Source organism: Pararge aegeria, chromosome 14 (genome assembly GCF_905163445.1).
Source record: "Pararge aegeria chromosome 14, ilParAegt1.1, whole genome shotgun sequence".
NCBI lineage: Eukaryota > Metazoa > Arthropoda > Insecta > Lepidoptera > Nymphalidae > Pararge > Pararge aegeria.
Genome location: NC_053193.1, coordinates 9,208,101 through 9,234,795, shown reverse-complemented (window position 1 = coordinate 9,234,795; position 26,695 = coordinate 9,208,101). Strand labels below are relative to the sequence as shown.

General features: G+C 35.5%; 1 protein-coding gene across 2 annotated transcripts; it reads left to right on the top strand.

Moving 5' to 3' along the window:
- Window positions 1-2,611: 2,611 nt before the first annotated feature.
- On the top strand, window positions 2,612-12,309 carry LOC120629330 (4-galactosyl-N-acetylglucosaminide 3-alpha-L-fucosyltransferase FUT6-like). Of its 2 annotated transcripts, none has more exons than XM_039898244.1 (5): window positions 2,612-2,956; window positions 4,268-4,428; window positions 7,839-8,090; window positions 10,300-10,542; window positions 11,637-12,309. In XM_039898244.1, exons 1-5 carry the CDS (start codon window positions 2,726-2,728, stop codon window positions 12,088-12,090), a joined length of 1,341 nt encoding a protein of 446 aa, XP_039754178.1. In that variant the 5' UTR covers window positions 2,612-2,725; the 3' UTR covers window positions 12,091-12,309. The 2 variants fall into 2 exon arrangements, with proteins under 2 accessions (XP_039754178.1, XP_039754177.1); XM_039898243.1 differs by having other exon boundaries at window positions 10,297-10,542.
- Window positions 12,310-26,695: the final 14,386 nt, after the last annotated feature.

The following is a 26,695-nucleotide window of genomic DNA, read 5'->3' as shown; positions in this document are numbered from 1 at the left end:
GGTATGGTATGAGTGTAGCAATCGTAGATGAATTGAAGTATGCCGAGTTAAAAAATTTAATGTCATTATCGACTAAAGTAGTTAATTATTGAGAATTTCAACAACTTACGTTGTACAAAATATTGTGGTAAATATAACCTTACTTCCTTGTTTATTTTTCAAGCCTATTCTAACAATATTTATATTTGGCGCTTCTTTTAAGAGTTACCTTGATGCAAATGTGGCGCCATCCTAATTTAATACATTTTGACGACACTTTTTCATATACACAGATGATCCTCCTTACCTCTACCCTCCATACTCACAATAATGCTCTCAGGATGATGCAATGCGATTACGAATTACGGGGAATTCCCAATTAGGGATGTTAACAAAACTGTCTGAACTCAACAATTTCTGGTACCTTCTCAAAAATAGTAACTTAATAATCGATAATTTAAAAAAATAGTTGCAAACATTAGTCAATCGCAACACAAGAATCATATTATGACACAATTTACAGAGTACCAATACGTTTGTTTATTACGAGTTGTTTTGGTGGTTGTTGGTTGTTCTTACCGATTCAGATGAATACAGACAGATTTAAATAAAATTCTGCGGCGGTCGGCGGATGCGCGCTGCTTTAGTTTCGCGTCAATTGAGTGACTATTCGCGCCAGTTCAAATATGTCTATATGAATTATGAATTAGTTGACACAATCCAACACAATATCAATAGTCGTCAAACGTCACTCTTGTTTAGGTATTTATTGTATGGAAAAGTGACGTTTGATAGCAGTGATTACAAGATTTACGCCTGTCGCAAGCCTGTCGCGAGATACGTAATCACCCTGCTGCCTATGTATTCAAGCTATGGGGCTCTTTTCATAGCGAGCTTTTGCGCTCGCTTCCTTCCTTGGGTGATGCTGTTACAACTTATAATTATTATTAAGTTAGTTATCTGTGCGAGCGAATTCGCATCGATTTGAACCTATTAATTATTGGAATCCTGTGTTTTGTACCAGTTCTGTCTAGCGGTTCTTAGTCCTAATATTATAGTGTACTAATCAAGTCCACTGCTGGAGATAGGTATTTTTAGGGAGTTCAAAATACATGTCTTGTGCCACCAGCGGCTCCCTGCGACTCGCTTGATGTCATCTGTCCATTTAGTGGGGGGTTATCGGCACCAACGCTGCGTTTATCGGTGTGAGGTTCCATTCCAGCACCCTGGGACCCCAATGTCAATTGGTTCTCCGAGCTATGTGCCCCACCCACTGACACCTTAACTTTGCGACTCCTAGAGTTGTTGGTACTAATTCTTCTAAGGATCCCCTCTTTCCTGATTCGATCACGTAGGGATACTCGAAACATAATTCTTTCCATCGTCCGCTGAGTAGTGACCCTGAGTCTTTTTATGAGAACCATAACGTGACCTCGCTTTTTATTATACATGCACTGACGGCCAACTGGCACAGTGGACAGCGAGCCTGCTTTCTGGGTCGTGGCCGTAGGTTCGATTCCTACAACTAAAATATGTTTGTGTGATGAATATGAATGATTTTCAGTGACTTGGTGTTTATCTGTATATTTATAAGTATTTCTGTTTATTATATTCATAGAAATATTCATCAGCTATCTTAGTACCCACAACTCAAGCTACACTTACTTTGGCGCTAGGTGTCGATGTGTGTAATTTGGTAGTATATTTGTTTATTTTTATTATTTATTTATTATATAAATCGATCCCTATGAGATTACCCATCAAAGTTACTACCCGCTTAAACGAACATTTTTCTTTTTAGCTGCATTAAGTTATGCCTGGTACCTAGATAAACTGTATAGTTTACAGATTTATATCTATAGTGTGCGCTTACAACGTGTAATGTGCTTGGTTTTGTGTTTTTCTCTACTTAGCGAATTTTGTAATTCTTGTAAGAAATATTCGACTTTGACTTTGATATTTAACATATCATACCTACGTCGACCTCCCTGGCGCAGTGGTGAACCCTGTGGTCTTACAAATGCGAGGTCCTGGATTCGATTCCCAGGAGAGGCAATTAAGAATGTAATTATAACTTAGTATATGTTTTCTCTGGTCTGGTCTGGTGGTTACCATCCTGCCGACAAAGACGTGCCGTGCCGTATTACACTTATGATCATAATCGGGACCCTCCGACGTTTTGGAGTGCTCTCCGACAGTATCGGGTGGTACCGAGAATTTCTCAACTCATTGCCTAACTATTGCCCGATCTGGGAATCAAACCCAGGAACTCGTAAATCGCAGACGGAAATGCTAACCATTGCGGCAGTTGGTATAAATTACATCAATTTCAGAGCCAATGGCGACGGCCTTGTATCGGAACAAAAATATGATTTAACAGCTATTGTTCTCCGATAAAAAGACACAAAGTTTACATTTCGAAAACAATGTATGATCTGATTTCCATTTTCCATAGTGACACCAATGTGCGCGTTTGTTAGGTAGGTACGGAATTGCAATTATAGTAATTTCAGTTCGTGAAGAAAAAACGCTGAAATTCGTTGTTCAGTTTAACTCTTATCACCTTGATTATGATATACTTATTTGATTACAACGGGCAGCCCGCGATATCTTATTCGATCACGGAATTCGGAACTGTGATAATGTGGCATAGATAATAACATAAAAACACAAGTGTACAAACGAATTGGATTTAAATTTGTGTTATTGTAAGAATTAAGTATTGAACTGTTGATGGTTATCTAAAATGCGTTATTTAAGTACTGTGCTCAAAAGGTTTTTTTCTTTTAATACATTGTTCATAATTTTGTTAATATGCCTACTTTTACTATTAGTTTATAAACCCGAAATTAAATTTGAATCTATTTACAAAAGTGATATGAATCGGTGGATGGATGTGCGATATGAAAATACTTACAGACTCAGTAATTCTTATAATCATGAACAAATTGTCGATTTATATTATGAAAAGCGACAGGTAGGTGAACTTTAAAATTTATTTTATCAAATAAACTAAGCATTATTATAAGCCTAGCCCAATGTGTGTTCATTTTTCCATGGACACAAGTAGGTACGGGTACATACCCTGCCCTCTTTTATATCATGTAGGAGGGATTTTAAGCTTCGACCCACACACACTGCTCTGCTTAAAAAATTATAGTTATGTTAGGGCACTTAGGTTTTATTTTGTGACAAAAGTTACCTTTACCTATTGTATTCCATTACAACTTGTAGCAGCCCTTGACTGCAATCTAACCTGGTGGTAAGCGATGCTGCAGTCTAACGTCCATTTTCAATATTAAATCTATACGTAATCTATAGATTAATTACATTGTAACTTTTTGAATTTTCAAAAAATATCCTTACAACTTTTAAAATATGACAACTTTGCTAAGCAACTTACCGACAGATAATAGATAGATTGAATACAGTAAACGGCCGTAAGATCGTATCGGGCTACCTTGTTAGGGGTAGGTACCTATAGCAGTTATATTAAAATATAAGTTACGTTGGCGGCAAGTATTTATCGGTAGCGAGGTAGCCAAGGCCTAAGCCTCCAGATTAAAAAAATAAAAACTATAAATACCAAATTGTCCAGCCGGGGATAGAAGTGCGGAGATGGCGCTGTGGTGCCCAAGTCACCAAGACTTGGGCACCACACTTGACTGCTGCTCCAGGGAGGTCGTCGAACATATTTAAAACCTACTTTTACCCTTTAGAAAAACTTTATATGCCCATTTTTACTAACGACGAACAAGGCAAATTTTTAGGCTGATTGGCGCAGTGGGCAGCGACCCTGCTTTCTGAGTCCAAGGCCGTGGGTTCGATTCCCACAACTGGAATGTTTTTGTGTGATGAACACGAATGTTTTTAGTGTCTGGGTGTTTATCTTTAAGTAGTAAAATATTCATCAGTACTCTCATCCATAACACAAGCGACGCTTACTTTGGGACTAGATAGCGATGTGAGTAACTGTCGTAGTATATTAATTATTTATTTATTCATTTAATGCCTAAATAAGTAAAGCTCATGTAAGGAGATACCTAGGCATTCATCAACAGCTCACCAGTAGTAAGATTTAAGAGTTGGTGAAACGTTTTTTTTTTCAATATACATAGGTATATCGCCTAATTCATTAGTCATGCTATTTATTTATGCTATTCAGTTCATATAAATAACTAATTTTCTTACGAATCTCGAAATTTTTAAATCTTTCCTCTGTATATGCATGGCAAAAAAAAATTGAAAAGCAATGAAAAGAAAATAACAAATTAAATAATTGTTTCAGAATTGGAGAACATCAAATTTAGGATCAATTTTGTTTCAAAATAACTCACGTGGTGCCATTAAATATGCACAAGAAAGACAGAACCGAACATTTGTAGTTTTAATATGGAAGTATTGGAAATGGCTGGTGAACCGCCACGTCAACAGTTTCAGTAGCAAACGGTCAGTATAAGAATAAAGAATGTGTTTTTGGACATTAACAGAATCATATTATATATCGATTCCAATTAAAAGAACAAAGAGTATCTAAACTATGATGTTCAGATCTTTAAAGCGAACTGAAACTTTGCTTACGTTGAACTGTGCTAAGCTTCAGTGACGTGCATAGAGGGTATGCACAGAGTATGCCGATGATATAAAATGAAGAAAATGTCCAGTACGAGTTATAAATGCGTAAGGGTAGGCTTTTCATAACTCTTACAAGTTTAGGTTAAGTTTTTTTTCCTTAGGTTTTTTAAAACTCGTAATGGAGATTTTCTTCATTTTATATCATCTGCCTACCATGTACTTTACGCACGCCACTGATAAGCTTATGCTCCTAATCTTTGACTTGGTGTTTATAGACTTACAACGCTTATAAAGCTAATAAGACTGATGAATTATATGAATTATGATGAATTATAATTACTTAGCGGTGGTAGCACAGTCGGTAAAGGCCTTCGACTTTACTTTCGGGGGCCCGAGTTCGGATGCCAATTTGCACCTCTATCTTGTCTAAGTCATGTGCGTTCCAAGCACTTAAAATATAACTCGTTTCAACGGTGAAGTAAAACAACGCGCACCAGCCTACCTGATAGTTCTCCATAATGTTCTCAAAGTTGTGTAATGTCATAGTACCCGTGTCCTGTAGAGGGGCGGTAAGCGATTAATATGGCGATGGTGATCGAGAAATGAATAAATTTAGAAATGCGCTTTAATTTGAAGCTGAGTTCAATGTTTTAGGCGTTTTTAAAAATTAAGGTACTTAAGGATAGGGTACGTGTAGTGTAAAATTTTCACTTACATTTTAAGGTGCTTATATTTTTACTTGTGCTTATAGTTTGTGATGTGCTTAAAAACCAAGGTTCAGAATAATAAAGATAATTATTGCTGTTATGTTATAATCCTTAATTTTTCATAAGACGTCGATTTTGTGAAACAGCTAAACTTGGAGCTTGGACTCATATAAAACAATACAATAATTATAAATGTATCTAAACTCCTTCTGTGCTATCACACATCTTGGATGACAAAAAGTTATTAAGGTTAAAATTAAAAAGTCTGAAACAAAGTTCAGAAAATTAAGCTTTATTCACAATATTTCATGGAATTTAGCAAAGTAACCCCTGATTCTATCCAATCTGAAGCAAAACTAAAATAGTTTCTCCAACCAAACGTTATGGAGGTGGGGGAGATCGCTTCAAGCGATATTTGCGAATATTTTAGCGCATGTATTTTTTAATCCTTCTTATGTTCTATAGACTTTATCTATCCATAGTTATCTATTTAAAACATTGAAAATGTTATCCGTGAGATTCCTCAAAGATAGTTGTCGGTACGTTCCAGACGGAATTCACTGTTTCGGAGTACTGATTCTTGAATAAGCGGATAAGTCAGGAATTACATATTAAGTAGTGTATTAGGCTACAGAACATAGAAAAAAATATCTTTGTGGATCATGCGTCATTTATTTGTTTTTAGCGTCAAATTTTAGTACTTAGTTACTTAACATTGTGATGTCAAAACTTAATTGACGGCAAATCTTATGACTCATAGATTAGCCGTGAATTAACCTTTTTTAGATCACGCATTAATCTAAGCATTTAAGTAAGTATATAGTTAATCATGGTATTTAATATAGGTAGACATTAATAATTCGTGCGTGTTTGCACGAAGTTTAACGTCATAAGATTAAGAATGAAGTCATAATTTGTAGGCATCGACCGAGGAAGGGAGTGTCAATTATAAGTTCTAGTGTCCGTACTTTGCGTGTTATAGAGATCAAAATCGATTATACCTAACTTCATAATTATTTTTAGTGGTTATACCTAGATAGCGATACGATAATCGATCTATAACATTAAAAATTAACATGAATTCATCGGATAACGTAACTATTACCACAATTTAGAACATCAAAGCCCTTCTGGCAAGATTAGTGAAGCTCAAATTAATCTAAATGGACATACGAAGTTATGGGGGATTTCTCTATAAACATTAGTAATATGTTTACTTTATATAAAACGTAAGCTTGTAAAAAATCCCATTATAGGATTTCTTTAATAATTTTTTTATTCCATATTACAAGTTAACCCTTGACTGCATCTCACCTGCATGGCTAGCATGGGCAGGAGACAGTTATATCCCCGGGAAAGGATATAAATTAATCTTCTCCCACAGCTTTATCAACTCTCAGAGCACTGGCACACAAGTGGAATAATATCCATATAATTTATGTGTATTAAAAACGGGGGTAAACATCTCCTATTCCATGTTCAAGTGATTTAGCAGGTGGGCACGTTAATTATATCCCTTGTCAGGGGATATAATCGGGGGATATAATTTTTATATCCCGCCCGTGCTAGCCCTGCTGGTGGTAACTGATGTTGCAGTCTAAGATGTGAGCGGATTAGGGAGTATGGTAGCTATATCCCTAATCGGTTTTGACGCAACATCACACTGGAATACATAATCGGTTAGCGACACGTCTTTGTAGTAGGGTGGTAACTAGCCGCGGCCAACGCCTCCCACTAGACCAGAGAAAATTCAGAAATTATAAATTTCCAAATTGCCCCTGAAGGGAACCCAGGACCTCCTAGTTAAATTCATACCGCTCACCGTTGCGCCATTGTGGTCGTCAAAATTAATTTAAAAGTATCTTTTACGTTCCCGTGTAATTAGAGGCACACGAGGCTTCCAACACCTACGCCTCAGGTTAATAGACACGGAGCAGAACATTGTTAATGGCATGCTCTGAGAAGTATTTCTCTGTTTACAGGCGATGATTTTCCTTTTGCCACCAGGTGGGCCACCTGCTTTGTCATTTAATAAAAATAACAATAGAGAACAATAGAGAACAATTTTTTTTTTTATACTTGATGTATTAAACATATAATATTGAAGCATGAATAATTTGAAGGCCGATTGGCGCAGTGGGCAGCGACCCTGCTTTCCGAGTCCAGGACCGTGGATGTGACCCACAACTGGAAAATGTTTGTGTTATAAACATGAATTTTTTTCAGTGTCTGGGTGTTTATCAGTATAATATAAGTATTTGTGTATATTATTTATAAAAATATTCATCAGTCATCTTAGTACATATACCACAAGCTACGCTTACTTTGGGGCTAGATGGTGATGTGTAATGCACGCAGTTTATTTTTATTTATTATTTTAACAGTGACTGATGGTGATGAGACGGGCTTCTGGCTTTAGTTTTAAATTTAGAATTAAGAGAATTCTACCATCATCTCACTATCTTGTGAAAGATGATTGGTGTGCATCAGTACTGCCTTTCGTAGGCTTTTTTAAATAAGGTGTCATTTGACTTTCAACCTTAGTAGCTCTTATTATTGTGATTTATGACATTACAGATTAAGCGAGCCTCTCACTGATTGCAGTGTTAAGAACTGTAAATTCACAGGGAATGACGGAGAGTTGCTCACAGCCGATGCTGTGGTTATCCACATACAACGCGGGCTATTTCCGAATGAAACTAAAAGGAACTCAAAGCAAAGATGGATATTTTTGAGCGACGAGTCTCCGGTGCACTCGTTTTCAATGGCGAAAAATATACCCGAGCTGGCACGGCTGGCTGATGTTTTTAACTGGTCCATGACATACAGGTGGGTTGGCTTATTCCTTATTGTAGATATATATATTTATATATATATATTTTATACATTAATTTTTTTATGAATGTTATATTTTAATACTTATCATCCTATACCGGTCTCAGAGAAATCCAAAAAAATCAAATATCATAAAAATTGGTCCAGCCGTTCTTGAGTTATAAATGTTGTAACTAACACGTCTTTCTTATATAGGGTGCAAACTCGGCCTTATAACTTAAAGTGATCTTTGAAAGCGACCTCAGGATGGGTTGTACACAAAGTAATTATTAAACAAAACTACAAAAGTATGCGTACTTAACTTATGCAATAAATACACAAATATTTAATAAATTTAAATACCTGTGTAAAAGGTCACATGTTGCGCTACCAGTCCCGATGTCTTATGTTAGTTTTCCGGGTCGGACCCAAAATCTGTTACGTAGTTTTCTGCACAGAAATTACCAATAGGTACTTACCAGCCTGGAGTTAGGAATTTGACATTGTACAACTCCATGAATCGGAGAGCACGTTATGACAATGTGATCATCATATAAAACCCTTTACCGGCCCACTGCAGGGCACGGGTCTCCTTCCACAATAACAAAGGTTTAGCCGTAGTCCACCATGCTGGCCCAGTGTAGATTGGTGGATTTCACACACCTTTGAGAACATTATAGAGAACTCTCAGGCATGCAGGTTCCCTCGCGATGTTTTCCGTCACCGTTGATGTAAGTGATGTTTTAATTAAAACGTACCTAGCTTCGAAAAGTCAGAGGTGCGTGCTGGGAAGTCCTAACTTCTAGGCTATCACCGCTTCACCGCTTCAGACAATGTGATAGGAATCGTTAAAGCCCACCAACCATTGAGTACCGTGTTGGAAATAAGGTCATTAGCTCCTCCTCCTTTGTGAATTTCTTTTTTTGAAAAGAAACATATATGGAAACATTTTGTTGACCTCCCTGGGGCAGCAGTGTTTTAAGTTGGTGGTCCAGGGTTCGATTCCCGGCAGGGAAGACTTGGGAATTTATTGTTTCCAGAACTTTCTTTGGTCTGGTCTGGCCGTGGCTAGTTACCCCTACCGACAAAAACGTGCTGCTAAGCGATTTAGCGTTTCGGTACGATGTCGCGTAGAAACCCATTAGAAGTATGGGTTTAATATAACTGCCATACTCCTTAACAGGTTAGCTCGCTACCATCTTAGACTGCATCATCACTCAAAATCTCATCATCTCATCACCACCAGGTGAGATTGTAGTCAAGGTCTAACTTGTAGGGTGATAAAAAAAAGCTTTCCTATAAGCATTTCCTGGAAGTTATTTTCATCAACAAGAATATATATCGCCTTATACCTTGTTGTTGTTCGTAAACCGTGGGGGTCAACTTTCTTATCTCATAACATAACTGCCGTAACAATGACTTTGAGCAATGTGTTCATATCTAGTTTATATACATTTCGCTGCCGTCTACGTATCTAGAGATGTACCTAATTGGAACTCCTATGTTTTCGGTTAAGTTCGACTTTCTCGCACACACGATATTCTATAGGTATAGTAAGATAAGCTGTGCAAAGAGCTCTTAAAATTCCAATGAAGAGGTCTTAAGAGATAAGACAGTCTTTAAATTACCTTGTACAGACTCTCGGCGCCGTGTGGCGTATCGCGTTTGTCGCATCTTGCAATTGGTACTGGGTTGTTTACAAAGATTGCCTTTGATAAAATCTGTGTATTTGCTCTTGTTTATTATAAAGAAGAAGCAAAAGTAGTCTTAGATTTATGTGGTTTATCGTTGTTTCGCTATTTGACAAAGAACAGTTTTACTTTAAATGGAAAATATTGGAGCATTTTATAAGCTAAAGCTGGACATTTTATTTACTCTTTCAAATAAGTCAGGTTTGTACCTATACCATGTATACAATAGTTAGTTTTATTTTAACTGTAATTGTTTATTATATTATGTGAATGTGATTTTATTTTCAGTGTTCGTCATAATAACATTTAAATAAAAAAAAACTTTTTTTCAGGTTAGCATAATTATTCGTAAATCCATTTTGTTTTATACTTTTGAGTTATTGAGCATCAAACCATTTACAAATAATACCTCTCTTGAAACAATACAATCCGTATTTTTCGACACACAACAAATTGTAATAAATTCCCGATTTCCTCGACCACTAAACCCTACTTATTTTTGCGATGATTTATTAGGAAATATTTTTCAGAAGCGATTCCGACGTGCCTGTACCATACGGCCGAACGATACCCTTACAAAAGCCGATATTGAGTGGAATAACAGCGGATTCTTTGTCTACATTGGTTCCGTATTGGGATAACAAACGTACGGATATATTGGTTACAATTCTTATATCAAATTGTGGTGTATCTAGAAGAATGGATTACTTGAAGCGCTTGGAGGAGTATTTGACAGTTGATGTGTATGGAAAATGTTCGTTGAATCATAAAAACAGGTATTTGATACATCTTTTTATAGTTATTTACTTCTATCATTTATTATTTTCCTTTTTTTTTAAATTATTAACAATGCTTAAGAATAAATTAAAATACACTATTAAAAATTTATAAAAAAAAAGATTATTATTATTTATTTATTTTTTACTTATTATTAAGGTAGAGCTATCGTAAGAAATGAACAGAGTGGTAAAATAGCCTGAGATTTCGGGATTTCCGAATTTGATCCCCGGCACAAAATGTTTCGAATATTATGTACTTGCTTTAACGGCGAAGGAAACCTTGTGAAGAAAACTAAATGCCTGAGAGTTGTCCATACATAATGTTGTCAAAGGCGTGTGAAGTCTACCAATCCGCACTTGACCAGTGGCCGTTGTGGACTAATGTTTTAACCCCTCTCATTCTGATAGGAGTCCCACGCCACGCCGAGTAGAGGGCCGGTAATGGGTCGATAGTGACGACCTCAAAAAGGCATTACATTTATATTAATATCAAAAAAAAAAAATCTAAGCGTTATCAAAAGATTAATACTTGTATCGATATAATTCTACAAAGTTGTCATACAAATTTACGCAGTGACAACCATAAAACCAGCTGTGATTGCATTTAAGGTCAAAAAGCGGTCAAGGATTATTACAGTAACATAAATTTATAATAATAAGTATATTATTAAAAGAAAAAAGTATCGTAATTTTTCATAAAAAAGTAAACTGAAGATTTTAATAACTTCTCTGAATCGTGTGTATGTTAGTGATAATATTGTAGGATTCCTACCTTTTTTTAAAAATAGCCTTGTATAATCAAAAACACAACATATTTAGTGTATAAAAACAAAAACAATCTTACGCAATTGCACTCTAGTTCCAATTAGATTCACAACATTAATTGTATGGATAGATCGGCAAACCATTTTCTTAAGGGGCAGAGTGCGATTAGGTAGGAAACACTAGTATCTAGACCGGTGTTATAACGCATATCTACAACTTCCTACTTTGTCAAAAACTTACAAAACGTTTTCCTTTTGCACACAAAAACCCGAAGCAATATTCCGATTTCCAAGATAGGATTGTACTCGTAACATTATTTGTTTCAGCTGTCCTGGACATTTCAGAGCAGATTGCAAGTTGATGTCGGAATATTTATTCTATTTAGTATTCGAGAATTCGCAATGCGATGAATATTTGACAGAGAAATCGTTTTACCATGCCTATAGCAAAGGCGCGATACCTGTGATAATGGGCCCCTCAATAGACGTCTGTGAAAAGCTTTTGCCACCGGACTCGTTTTTACACGTAGACAGTTATGAAAATGCACAAAAATTAGCATACGACATGATCAAAATAAGTCAAGACGAGACACTTCTTCTCAAATATCATCGATGGAGGAATGACTTTGCAATCGCTAATGAACATGGTTACTTTGGCTCGAAGTCTTACCACTTATGCAGGATATGTGAAGCATTGAATTTTAATGATGACAAGGAAAAAGTGTACGACGAAAACAGTTTGAGACAATTTTTAGACCCATCTTTGTTATGTCGCGATTAAACAAAGTTTCAACCGCCTTTAGTTTTTGAGGAAATTTAGATCGACTGCATTGGAAGTCAACTGAAAATTGATAAATCTGTGGTGTAAATGACAACCGATTACGCTATCTGTTTGCAGTCAGCGTGTAGTCTGCAAACAGTTCTAGTAGTGTGCAGATAAAATGCAGCTAGGAAAATAATGTACACTATAACTGAAGTTTTAATAGTAATTATAGTTACCAAGTTTATTAATTAAACTACGCGGATACAGTGTATATGTTATCATAATATGATTTCTCCCTTTCGCCGGCACGCACTTCAAAAGTTTCGAGTTAGGAAAACATAATTATGTGTGTTTTAATCAATTTATCATCACTTGCTGTCTCTAAGGAAATCATAATGTTCTCAAATGCATGTGATATCCACTTCTCCACATTTGGCCAGCGTGTTGGGCTACAACGTAACTCTTGATAATGGTGATGATTACTTATATTAAGCCGACCGAGTTACAATTACTTGTGTTAATGACAAGTTTTAATAATGCATTCATAAGGAGCGTTTAAAATTTTCATTTCAAACTATAAACGGTATACAATAAACTTGCACCATATTTCAAACAGACGGGTCTTTTGAATAATAATGCAGATATTATTTATCGCCCAATGAGTAGCGAATTTATGTTTCTCACGCACAATCTCTTGGGAAAGCCAAGGAAAAGGTTTGCGGATTTTGTACAAAATTCATCTGTATGGCGATTGTGTGAATTTGTTTAAAAACAAGCCTAGTTGGAAAAGCCTTTGTCAGAAAGGTATTGTAAATTAATTAAGCGTTACATTAGGCATAAGATACATTAAATATCCATATAATGTTCATCATATCAACCCAATACCGGCCCACTACAGAACACGGGTCTCCTCCCACAATGAGAAGGGCGTAGTCCACCAAGCTGGGCCAGTGTGGATTGGTGGACTTCAAACACCTTTAAGAACATTATGGAGAACTCTCAGGTATGCAGGTTTCCTCACGATGTTTCCTTTCACCGTTGAACCAACTGGATATTTTAATTGCTTAAAACGCACATAACTTAGAAAAGTTAGAGGTGCGTGCTGGGAATCGAACTCGCCCCCCCGAAAGTGAAATCGAAGTCCTACCCACTGGGCTTTTTTCGTCATATTCAGAGACAGACACGTCTAACTTTTAAATACCTTCTTCTTTGCGTCGGTGGTTAAAAATGTTGTCCATTATCATTTTTTGAAGACAATGCTGGGTCATATTGACCAGAGCCATTATTAGCTTTGAAACGGACATCTTTTTTGAAGTTATACTTCTTTTGGCGCGTTATAGAAAAATGATGAGAGTAAATTTTTACGATGCGAGCGCACACCGTCACAAAAAACCGACACCCTGAAGTTAGCTATAAGGTTTGACAGTGTACACTTTCAATTGTCAATATCTGCGGGCTTATTCCCGTGATTTAATTGATTCAATTTCACGAAAATCTTTAATTTTGTTATCGACTGAAACTTGGTCGTCCGATAATTAGATATTAGTGTTCCAATTTTATTATGTCCACTTCTTTAATTATGTAGAAATATTTTTATGTGATATTTAGATAAACTTTTTTTAATTAGATAACGCTTTTATAATAAAACTTTCAATATATCAATTTTTTTCTAATGTTAGTGTCGTTTTTTTTTACAACTGTAATTAATTAATAAGGCGAAAGGTAAAATTTTTGTAAAGATTTTGATTGTGTTCCGCCAAAGAAGTATAACTTCTAACGCGTGTACATAAGTACACACACGTTTTTTTTTTATTTAATCTTGTGGAATAATAATTTAATATAGGCTATGAACGAAAATTCCTCCAAACAAATATGACAAGAATAACGCTAATGAGAAGTTCACTAATCCTATTAAAGGGCGCCTAAGAGCTACGGAAATCTTGCTCGTCTATTATCTTACTACGTCGGAGTTAATTGTTTTAAGAAATACACGGCAGCTCATAAAAGGCTTTACGTCTTAGTTAATTTTAAGCTCTCACAGCATGCAGGGTTCCTGACTGAACTAAGGTTTACTTTACTTATTGTTGCCATCCCTTCATTATTTTCTATTTCGTTTCATTATTTTTTTTAATTGTAAAGTAGACTCAGATTCACTCAGTAGGCATTGCGGAGTTAGCTTATTTATTTACGAAAGGACTACGTCCAACAGTGGACCGCTTGGGGTTGTTTAGATGACGAATTAACTTATGGAGCCGTTTTTTCAATGAACATTGCGGCCGATTGGCGCAGTGACCCTGCTTTCTGAGTCAAGAATGTGGGTTCGATTCCCACAACTGGAACATTTTTCTGTGATGTACATGAATTATTATTATTATTTTTAATATATTTGCAATTGAGTTGTGATGTATAATAAAATAATATACCTACTTAGATACTTTAAGATTTGCATGTCGTAGACTGCGACTAAACAAGTATAATACTTTGTCATGTTTTAAGCAAATAAAAGTATTTGAATGTTTCTGAGTGTCTGGGTGTTTATTTGTATGTTTATTTTATATAAGTAGGTACTAGCTCTTGCCCGCGACTTCGTCTGCGTTCGATTTTGTTTTTTGATGTGGCATTAAATTTGGTTGTAGATCTAAAAAAATAATGTATTCAGTACCGCTAAGCCTTAAATGAGGGGTTTGCTGCTGTCTACTGAGGAGTTGTGTTCTCTATCTTCAACCACAGTTTGGGCAAAATTAAACACATATTATAACCTCTATAGTACAAAAATAATTATTTAAATCGGTTACAATTTGTCGGAGTTATGGTGTAAAATCGTCGAACACTTTCATCCTCTCTCCCAAAGGAACCGAGCTTAATGTCGGGATAAAAAGTATCCTATATTACTTCTAACACTTCCAAAAATATGTGTACAAAGTTTCATGAGGATCCGTTAAGTAGTGTTTGCGTGAAAGCGTAACAAGCAAACTTACATTGACATTTATAATATTAGTAGGGATTCGTGTGTATTATTCATAAAAAATATTCTGTAGCCATCTTAGTACCCATAACATAACCTACGTTTACTTTGAGGCTACACAGCGATGTGTGTATTGTCGTTCTATATATTTAAAAAAAAAGGTGGAAGGTGTGTTAGTCACACTACCATCAAAAACATTAATTACGAATTTGTCGTGGTTGTTAAATAATTTAAATCCTTAATATTAACCACTGAAAGAGCCTTTGCTTCTTATTAAAAGACGCATACTTACTGATTGGCTCGTATATGATGGTCTATTAGAGACAAAGTATAGAAGTAGTGCAAAATTAGTTGTAAGGGACGCAAAGACCGTAAGAAAATGCTAATGAGCAACGAAGAGTTTACAGATAATGGCGCTTATATATTTCTACGCAAATCTCTAAACTAAGTTGATATGTCTTAAAATAATGCTATACTTTTGCAGGAACAACACAGACTTCAGTGTGAAAACGACAGCTCTGCTTTTGAAACCAGCAAATTTAATTCACTTCAGAATCCATATATTTTCCCTCAAGGTTATGTTATTATGTTTCATGGTCGCGTGCATATCTTATTTTGTGTTATCTTGTTCTCTATCTTCTATCTTCTCTACAGAGAAGCAAAATTTAATAATGATTATACAAAGTGATCAAATTATTTAATCATAGTAAAATAAAAAAAAAGATTTTGAGCAGCTAGTACTTATTACAAGTCGAGATAACTAAGTTCAGTGATCCAATTAAGAATCAATTTCTACAGAAAACATGAAACACTTTGTAAAAAGAAAATAACCTGAAATTAAGAACAAGATTTTCGAACTACCCGTATTACAAGTTGCAAGCTAACAGGAAGTTCACTAATCCTGTTAAGAAGCGTCAGCTACTTAGTGCGATAGACGGAAGATAATTGCGTTAAAGTCGACGAATGCTGAAGTACTTATGCATAATAAATATGGTATCCGTATCTCCTAAAGCGATTATATATTTAATTCTAGATACCTACTCTTTATTTGTACACCAAAAAATACGTAAGAACTTAGAAATGGAAATTAGAAGCATAAAAAACAAGACGCAAAAACCACCATTATTTTGTATATTTTTTTTATCGCTTATCCATTCTAGTTTGTAGCCCCCGGGTGGTATAAGTTTGATGTGCCTATGTGTGTGTGTGTGTGTGCGTGTGTGGCGTGTGTGGCGTGTGTGTGTGTGTATATGTGAGTGTGTCTGTGGCATCGTATTTCCTGAACGGATGGTCGGATTTGGATTTGGTTTTTTTTAAAGGGTGTGACTCTGGAGTGTTCTTTGCTATGTTTCATGAATAGTAAGAACAAGGGTAAGAAATTATAGTAGAATACTGAACACTATATTGAATAGTCAACACTATATTGAAAGTCTGGGATTTTAAATTTTAAATTTATGTGTCTTACTTCTGTGTAGGTTGGCCAAGACTTCAAATATCTGGATTCCGGTTGAGTCCTATACTAGTCATGTGCAAACCAAAGTTTTAAACAAGTGTTAAGTTATTCGTCTTTTTAGCCCACGAGGTCTTTGATTATTAAAAATGAGAATGCAATAAAAAATAAATATATAATTCGAATAAGAGCGTTGATCTGTAATGAAAAATTATATTCCGGACCATAGAGAATATCCGTTTAAATATCGGTTTAACTTCAGTTTGTGGTTGGCAATAAACCAAGCATCGTTAAATGTTATTATCAGGATTTCCATTTGGGTTTAATATTCATATTATTGCTTACTAGTAGATGGCTATAACTTTTCTCGCATACTAAATCTGTGCAAAACAAAATGATTGATAAGTGTCATGTTTCCAAGGTGGTCATAGCTTAATGGCTAGGACTTGGTCTTCACTTTCCGGGGGCCGAGTTCGAATCCCGGACCGCATCTCTATATTAAATGCTTTTTAAGCAATTCAAATATACTTGAATAGAACTCTCAAGCATGATGGACATGCTTGAGAGTTCTCTATAATGTTCTCAAAGGCTTGTGGAGTCCACCAATCCGCATTGGGCCAGTGTGGTGGCCTAAACCCATTGTGGGAGGAGACCCGTGCCCTGTAGTGGGCAAGTCATGGGTTGGTAAGAGATGATGATCTTGATGATAATTTCAGGTAAAACTGTAATTTTTTAATAACTCTGATTCAAGCAATGGTACTAAGGCGCGTGGTGGCCTAGAGTAAATTCTATAATCAAAACTATATGAAATGAATGCTTATACTTACTACTTGACTGCCATTTTTCCAAAATACCCTTTTCCCGAGCTTAAAAGTTTCCTATGTCCCCATAAATAGGATACTTTTTCCGCAGGATTTTTAGTGATTTCCGCAATAGTTAACGTATTAAAGAGTGGATTAGCTAGATGTTTTTTCGTTTGCTGGAATGTACACCACAACACAGTTTATAACGCAAATTGAATATTAAGAGATACAATGTTATTTTAAAGCATTTTTTGATTCTTGACAATATTCATTGCGTTCGCCATAAAATATCTCATTTACGGATTATTAGGTAAGTATTTAAATTTGTAAATACAAAATACTGCTTTGTTAAAATGCTGCAATATTAATTGCACCCTTTTCGTGATAGGTAATTAAAAACTTTTTCCCAAATTATAGAGTGGACACCCTATTGCGGTAAAATAAGAGTAGCAAAAATGCTACTCCTATTCTACTCTTATTTTAGTAAAAGTAAAACTTTTGGTGACGAGGTGAAGTACCATCACGATGCTTATTTCTTCCGCCAAGCAGCATCGCTGTGCTCCGGTTTAAAGGTATTAATTAAAAATGTAATTGGTAATGAAATAAAATTTATTATTATTATTATTATTAAAGAGAATGGTGCAGGTTTAATTACTGACATATAGACGTAACACCGATGCCTCAGACTGATGGATACAAGGCGCTGCAATGCAGGACGTGTCGCTAGCATACCGTGCGAAGTGTTGGTTTCTCGCGTTTGGAACCCTCGTAGCTTTAGGTTTAAGTTGACGAACGTAGTTATCACGATCCCCTTACAATTACGTAAACATATATGTATGAACGCTTCATAAGTGCCTGTGATAGGCCTACAGGAATAAACAAAACAAAACTTTGGTTCTGATTACGAAAGGAAATGACGGCATTTCAATAAACGTATTTCAGTAATCACTTAAGTACTTCTGATTATGCCGTTATTGGAGTAAAACGTTAAACACAACTAAGTTTGAACAACAAAACTTTGTACAACCTTAAGGAGATCAATTTGCAAATGGAACCTTCCCAAATTACGACCATTACATCTCCCCGTCTTTTCGGCAAGCGTTTCCTATCAATATCTTTAAGTGTGAGCGAGGTGGCTATAGCTAAAGGTTCGCGCAGACAGACGGACGAACGTTTTTTTATGTTTCGCTTTTTTTTAATCCCGCATAAACCGTTTGCTATCCCACGCTGACCAATATTTTAAGTCAATTACAAAGTTGCAAGCTATCTCTATTCAAAACTTAGTCCGGTTTAGCTGTTGAGCTACGAATTAACACAGCTTAATAGCTACAATTTCATATGCTAGCGAAGGTTTTTAGCTACACACAAACACATAGGTTGTTCTTGTTTTAGTTATACTTTAACCCCTTATAAATGTGGTATAATGTAAGAATAGCTACGTAGGTTTTTTGAATCCTTCTGACATTTGAATGGTCTTTTAAATTTGGAGCCCGCTTATTAAATGTATTATTACTTTTTGTAATCATAATTTGTTTTTTTACTCGGTTTTCTCGGACGTCTAAAGCTTGGCTGGTAGATAATGCTTTAGGAACGAGTCCGCCATTTGTGAGCCTTCTTTTGGTTGTGAAACTAAGGGAAAAAACAAAAAAAAAGTGACAAAACACTGCATAACTGTTCTAACGTTTTTTAAAAGGGGACAAACGTTTAAAAATAGAATAACATCGCGCCAGGTCGCGCATTTGGGACAAATGAAAGTTATGTTAAAAGTCGAAGATATATTTTATTATTTTACTAGCTGACCCGCGCAACTTCGTCTGCACCGAATCGGCTATTAGAGGTTTTAATATCTTAAAAAACCAAGAAACGAATTGCAGCGCTACCTACCAGGTCCAGTTTTATTTCCAATTTATGTTATTCGCGGCCCGCTGCATTTTTCTTGCTTTTAGCGTATCTATACCCGCCGCAACTTCTAAGCGATATTCAATTTGAATAATTTAAAAAGGAATTGGCAGGTATATAATCAAAATAAATATTTATAAAACTATTTTTTTTGGATAAGGATTAATATCATGATAGGAATGTCAACGTCTTACGATTATACCCGTGTTTTGAAAGAAAAATTATAAAAAAGCAGTTATTGTGACTTAACCATAACAGTTAGACAGACAGGCAGACAGACAAAAATTAAATAAAAATCTGTTTTGGACTTAGTATCGATTAAAAAGCATCCCCCGATCAAAATTTTCAAAGTATATTAAATGTACAGAAATCGTCCAGTTACAGTTTTATTATAAGTATAGGTTGTAAGTATATGAAAGGAAATTACAAAGTGATATGGGGACCACATAAGTTTGTGGTAGCCTTAAGAGGCCATTAGTATAAATTTTACTGGAGTTTCAAGTCGTGCGTATTTGTTGGGGCGATTTTCGAAATTACCGAAGTTGTGAATTCGTAAAGATAGACCTGCTCCCCTTTGTTATGAAGGATAACAAAGTTTTTGATACCATTATGACTTTTCGCACGTTGTTATCTCAGTTTTACAAGCGTTTGTATATTTCCATCGAGAATTCACGTACAAACATGAGATTTTTTGGGCATTTTAATGCTTAAGAGAGCTTATCTGAGCAGAGAGGAGTGGGGAGAAGGTACTCGTAAGTCTTCTATCTATCATACTGATTAGTCTATTCGTATATATCTCTAACACCTCTCAGAATAAGGCGGGCTTTCGGCCGAAGTCGACCACGGTGGCATTGTGAGGATTCGTAGAATTCCTTTTAGAACGTCATGGACAACTCACAAGCATGCAGGTTTCCTCAAGATTTTTTTTTTATCGGTTAATAAAACTTTAATTGCTTTTAAATTAAAAATGCTCATAGCTCAGATAAGTTACAGGTGTATGCCGGGGATCGAATTCGGTCCCTCCGAAAGGGAGACTGAACCCCTAACTACTAGCCTATCACCGCTGCATTTATAACTGTATCACTCTTCAATCTCATTGTTGTCTTTTTTCACATCTTTGCTTCGTTCCATTCATGATTTTACGCAAAATTCTCAATGCAAAAAAATTAACCTAAAAAATTTAAAAGCCCTAGAGTGAAAAAGTATACTTTTTATCGTGGGTTATATGTTACGCACAAAAGCTAGTTTGAAATGAGTCTTATTAGTCTAATACCAACTTGGGAACTGAAATACCATTATATTTTCCTGACCAATTTATGAGTTTCCGCAATTTGTGGAACATCTGTGCTTTTAACAACTTGGTTGTAAAACTGGCCGTACCATAATAAACCGTTCCATTGGAACGGCTGTAAAACGTTACAATTATTAAGTTTTAGATTTTATTTATAGTAATACTAATTAATGGACCAAGCAGATGGGCCACCTAATAGTAAGTGGATAGATCACCACGCTGGCCCAGTGCGGATTGGTGGACTCCACACACCTTTCAGAACATTATGGAGGACTCTCAGGCATGCAGGTTTCATCACGATTTTTTCCTTCACCGTTGAAGCAAGTGATATTTTAATTGCTTAAAATGCAAGTAACTTACAAAAGCTAGAGATGCGTGCTGGGATTCGAACTCGGCCCCTCTAAAGTGAAGTCGAAGTCCTACCCACTGGGCTATCACCGCTTTATACTACCCCCTACTAGCAACTAATAAATAATTGAACTTAAACTAAAATTACATATAAAACATTCTACGCATCGAATTCGATCATAATATTGGGTATACATTTTTACTGATTTAATCGTTATTTCATATTAATCAGCAAGATTATAGCATACACGATTTTGCTTTATTTGTTATCAAATAGAGATTTGATTTTTCAACGCTATGCTAAAGATATTATAACAATTATTTCCTATAAATAAGATATGTAATGAGAATACAAGTTGTTAGTTACTACTGAAAAAACTAATGACTTTTATTCTCATTAAAATAGAATAGCCACTGCATCCTTCCGACATGTCGGATTTCTCCTCACTAAATCAATCCTTACTAATATTATGAATGTGACACTAAAGACGGACAAATAAACAAACAATCATGTTTGTTTATTTGTCCGTCTTTCCTTTACGCCCTAAATAATCAACAAATCTACTTTTAGGATAGACTTCGTTGAAAGGTCGTTGAGAGGTTCAAAAATTGTAATTCCCACTACTTCGCCAGGGTCATACTGGTACTGAGAATTACTTGACTGCAGAATAATCCAGAACTTTGTGAATCAAGTTAATGCTACATCATATTAGTTACACAAATTTATGTTCTTTCTCACGAGCGAAATTAGAAAAACATTGCTGCTATAATTTTATAGGTTTTCCCCAAGTTATATAACAAAGAGAGTTGGCTGAACATATTTTCTTGAATAACATCTCCCCGGGGAAACTTATTGACATTCAGAAATCTACGTATTGAGACCCATGTGCATGACATAATATATGATACAATCATACATATAGAATTACGATAGAGTTATAGAACAAAAAGAGGTAAAAAAATGTTTATTGTGAGATTTTTATTGTATTTCTGATCTAAATCTTTACAAAGAGCAACTATAGTCAAAATGTCTGTGTACAGTGAACATTAGGTGAGGTGTCCAAATTGTCTCAAGTAATAGTTGTCACAAGTTCATTATTTAAAAAAACTAAAAGGATTTAAGGAACTCTTAATATCTATTTATATTAATATATAAGTATTTATAAATAAAGCTTAATTTTCTTTAATCCACGAAAGTCAGGAAGTTAACGGTGCAAAATTTCAAATTCAAAATTTTGTTTGTAATGTCAAAATGTTTTAACAGCTTTTTACAAAAATACTGGAAAAATATACAATACTAATATACAAAACTATTTTTGAATTTGTGCCTGAAGTTGCTGGACAGATTTTGACGGAATATTCAGAGTCAGATAGAGCATTGGCTGGGGCAGTAGCATGGTTAGGCCTTAGAAGTAGGCTACTTTTTACTGTGGAAGTTTATTCCTAAGTGGGTGAAAAGGCTGTGAAAAGGAGTCCCATGTTTTCCAAAGTGAGTTAAATTTTCGATATATTACATTTAGAAGATAGATTCAAGATATACCAGCTAAGAAAAATATTCTCGAAAATGTATCTACCCTTAAAGAGGTGTTTAAAATATCATATTTTTGAAATTAGGGTATTCATTCTGCATAGTTTTAAATAAAATACTTCTAAAAGTGTTTCGTTTTTAAACAACCCTCGAGGGTGTAAAATAGGAAAGAAATGTTTGTGTGGGAAAATTTTACGTAGGTAAACGAATTGCAATCAGAGAAAGTCGCGTGTAATAAAATATAAATTAAGAAATACAAAAACCCCAACTTTCAATATACTGTACATTGTTCTACTAGTCAAAAATTTTCGTTTGATACCAGTAATTCGTTATTTTATGGTGGGTTCTTGAATTTCAAATATTTTATAGTGTATATTCTACTAGTCAAGCTGTTTCATTTGGTTCCCATACTGAGGGAGTGGTGAAAAAATATATAATCAGCAGCGGCCATCTTGGGTTGATTTTCATCAACCGTTCAAACAAATAAAAAAAACAAAATCAACATCGGTCCATCCGTTCGGGAGCGACGTACTACATACACACACACACACACACACTATCTCACCAGTCATTTTTACGTCGAGGGTTAAAAATTAGCAAGATCAGCTGATTATGAAATGCTGATAAGACGTTTAATATTAATGATACTATTCTGTTTTTTAATATTTAGTTTGTGTTTTATTTCTTACATACCGTCTTCTTATTTTGCCAATATTAAGGTTGCCTAGCAGAGATCGCTATTACGCGATAAGGTCGTCTTTTGTTTCTTTCGTTTTATTTCCGTTATTACCAGGTTTATGTCCTTAATGTGATGTGATGTACAAAATAAAAGGAGAAAAAATAGAGTTTTCAAAAATAAATTATTTGCTTCAGTTAATAATAGGAACGTGTAAAATACCATCTTGATTAGTACCTAGTTTATCTAAGTTCTTTCTTTGAAAGGCCACGTTGTTTGTTAACAATTTTTTTGACATTTTAAACGGATCGTCAGTTACATTTTTGATCCCTTCGCCTGTGGGGTATTATTTGGATATATAAATAACGGGTGTATTATACATCCAACAACTGATTCAATATTCAAAATCCAAAATTTAAAATGTATTTTAAGTAGGCGTAATAATATACTACATTTGAAAAGTCACGTCAAGTCGTCTGTTTGTAGTTACTAGACAGGACCCACTGGTTCGTGAATTAGGCATGGGTCAATAAAAGTGCCATATCCTTAATAGCTTACCCACTCCCAACTTAGACTACATGATAACTAACCAGCAGGTGATTTTCCCAGTCCAAGGTTATCTTGGATTTCGAAAAAAATCTATAGTAGCAGCATACTTAAGTACTTATTCTATGAAAAGGTTTTCCTGTCTATTCTCCGAACTATAAGGTATTCCGTTGAAACTATAAAGCTTCCGTAATCAGCTTTGCGGAAAAGTAACAAGGGTAAGTTCACTCGTGCAAAATTAAAGCAACAACGATATACGAAAACAAATAAAACTCTCAACAACAGATTTTCACCATACTTAGGTAAGGTTATATGTTAACAGTGTGGCAACTCATATTCACAATATGATGCCTTGCATAGCCCGATCGCGGGTTTTAAGAGACATATGCGTCTAATCAATTAAATATCACATGTTTTACTGGGGTAAGAGAACACCGTGAGGAAATCTGCATACCCGAAAGTACACCATGCTGGCCTAAATCCTTCTCAATCTGAGATGTCATCTGACTACTGTAAGGCGCCGCTAACGGATTTATAATAATGATGGTGATGTTTGATCGTCCAAATGTGAATTTTCCTTTAATTTCTAAAGAATAATCTCTTTTTTGAGATCCTGAGTTTAGACAGACTTGACGTTTTAAAATTGTCTATAAAGTGAAATTACAATTAAATTGAATGTTGAAAGCTTGGCTGGGAAGATAAGCAAACCAACAACAATGAATTGTTTTTTTTTTTTTAATTCTTTATGGCACACACAAAAACAAAATAAATAACTTAAAAGCTAGTTTGGATGTGTAAAGGCGGTCTTATCGCTTAAGCGAAATCTCCCGGACAACCTTTGGTGAGGAACAAGTTGTCATGCCTATTTGTGTCGCCGCGCCGTACCGTTGTAATGACAGGCAATTGAGGTTTAACACTTAGGTGTTCCTTACATGCCCCGTGAGGAGTTGCTCTGTTCGTAGTCGAGTTCTTTAGTCGGGGGGCCCATCTGGCTGTCCTGTCAATTACTACCTCGGTCAATCGGTACCTATATCTATGTTATATGAATAATTTATCGAAACATTGTTCAAAACATGTTCGAGATTTTTAGTATTAACCTTTGGTGATTACGGCCAATTTCGTACCTATGGGCTGGTACTATCTAATTATTATTGGAAATCGATCCTAGCACCTCGTGATCCGTATATAAACAACTAGACCATCAAGGCATTCTGAGACAGCAATTCGATCAAACTTATAACATCCTTTTTTTTTTCGAAGTTAAAAATATCTGTTAGGTTTTAATATGATAGCGCCTTTACTTTTATTTTAAAAAGCATTGATATTATCTGTATGATCTTTGTCTTAGTATGATCAAACCTTGTTTTAAGTAATTTCTTTAATACCACACGTTTCGACGGTAAAATAGTACATCGCACGCCTAAGAGTTCTCCATAATATAACATGCAAATCTAGGCCATCGAGATGTTCTGAGACAGCAAACATATAAATTTTTTTTTTTTTCGAAGTCAAAAATATCTGTTAGGTTTTAATATGATCGCGCCTTTAATTTTATTTAAGTTTATTTTAAAAAGCATTGATATTATTTGTATGATCTTTGTCTTAGTATGATCAAACCTCTAGCTAGTTAGCAGCCCACATCTAAATTCCTAGGCTTAGTATATACATACAATGATCGTTATTTTACCAAATAAACTACGCTATGCTAATTTACTTCGTTAATCTGCTGGCCCTAAATCCTATAAATGTCGTAAGGCGTGAATCTAGATAGTATTGTTACATATCTGCAATGCAAATGGACTCATCTGAATTCAACATACGGTGATAAGGATTAGGCTGGCTTCACAATGTTGGCCCCAATACTGTTCTCAAAACATGTGAATCGAGAAGATGCCACTAGCTCCAACATTCGTACCAATATTGGCTGTAGGTAAAACTTGTCACCGTCAGCATGTACTGTGAGGGGATACAATAATCGTTATCCACCCATTACGGGCCTATTATAAGGCACTGGTCTCAGAATTACTAAGTTTTAGTCTACCACGTGCAGATTGTTAGACTTCACACGCATTTATGGAGAACCCTCGAGCATGCAAGATTCCTTACTTTATTTTCCATCACTGTAAAAGCAAATGTTACTTGCTTAACTCCAAATAATCAGACGTGCGTGCCGGGAAGCGAACTTGGTTTCCGTAGGTTAATATGTATTTATTGATGATATGCATGGATAGTTAATTCGGTACAGGACTTTGCTCTGTCTATGCTAAACAAACATCATCTACATTTGTTTCCCAAAAGTTATTACCAACCAACGTGGGTCCAACGTTGGGCCCAAAGCTTAGAAGATTTTGCTTACAACGTTGGTACCCAGTGCCTAGGTCTTACTTACTTACTTTCTAATTGTCAAATTGTTGACCCTAAAACCCTGTTGAAAGGTATCTTAATTATGTGCCATAAAACTTTGTGCGATATTCTGTAATGAGAAATTTTCTTGTTAAATTAATACAGCTGAGTTCCCGGGCTATGTTAAATTGGATTCTTGTCTTGAACTGCATAATGTCAACTGTTTAAGAGACGTCGGACTTTATTGTTTTTGCTTCATAGTACGGCTAAGATAGTACCTACTTAAGTAAGAAGTAAGTAGTTAACTATTTATACCTATTTTGCTAAAATTTAATTAAAACAGAAATAAAGTATCCTACTATAAACTTGTAGGTACGCGTGTGAGTATGGGATTACAAAATTGAATATAATCTAATGTGTAGATTAGGATGAAGGTAGCCCAGTGGATAAGGCTTCGGCTTCTCTTTTCGGGGGACCGAGTTCGATCCCCGGCACAAACCTTTAACTGTTCGGAGTAATGTGCGTTTTAAGTAATTTATTATCACTCGCTTCGACGGTGAAATAAAACATCGCACGCCTAAGAGTTTTCTATAATATTCTCAAGAGCGTGTGAAGTCTACCTCCGCCAGCGTGGTGGCCTGAACCCTTCTCTTGCTGTGAGAAGACCGTATCTTATGATCTCGTGACCGGTGATTACGTATCACACGACAGGTTTGCGACAGACGTAAATCTCGATCACTGCTGTCAAACGGAACTTTATGCTCTGTTGTGGGC

Bases quoted from the DNA above. Each gene is read 5' to 3' on its own strand.
- LOC120629330 (XM_039898243.1), top strand. From the start codon at position 2,726: ATGCGTTATTTAAGTACTGTGCTCAAAAGGTTTTTTTCTTTTAATACA. The intron at 4,429-7,838 runs GTCAGTATAAGA...ATGACATTACAG, and splicing joins AACAGTTTCAGTAGCAAACG to ATTAAGCGAGCCTCTCACTG. The intron at 8,091-10,296 runs GTGGGTTGGCTT...AATATTTTTCAG, and splicing joins AACTGGTCCATGACATACAG to AAGCGATTCCGACGTGCCTG.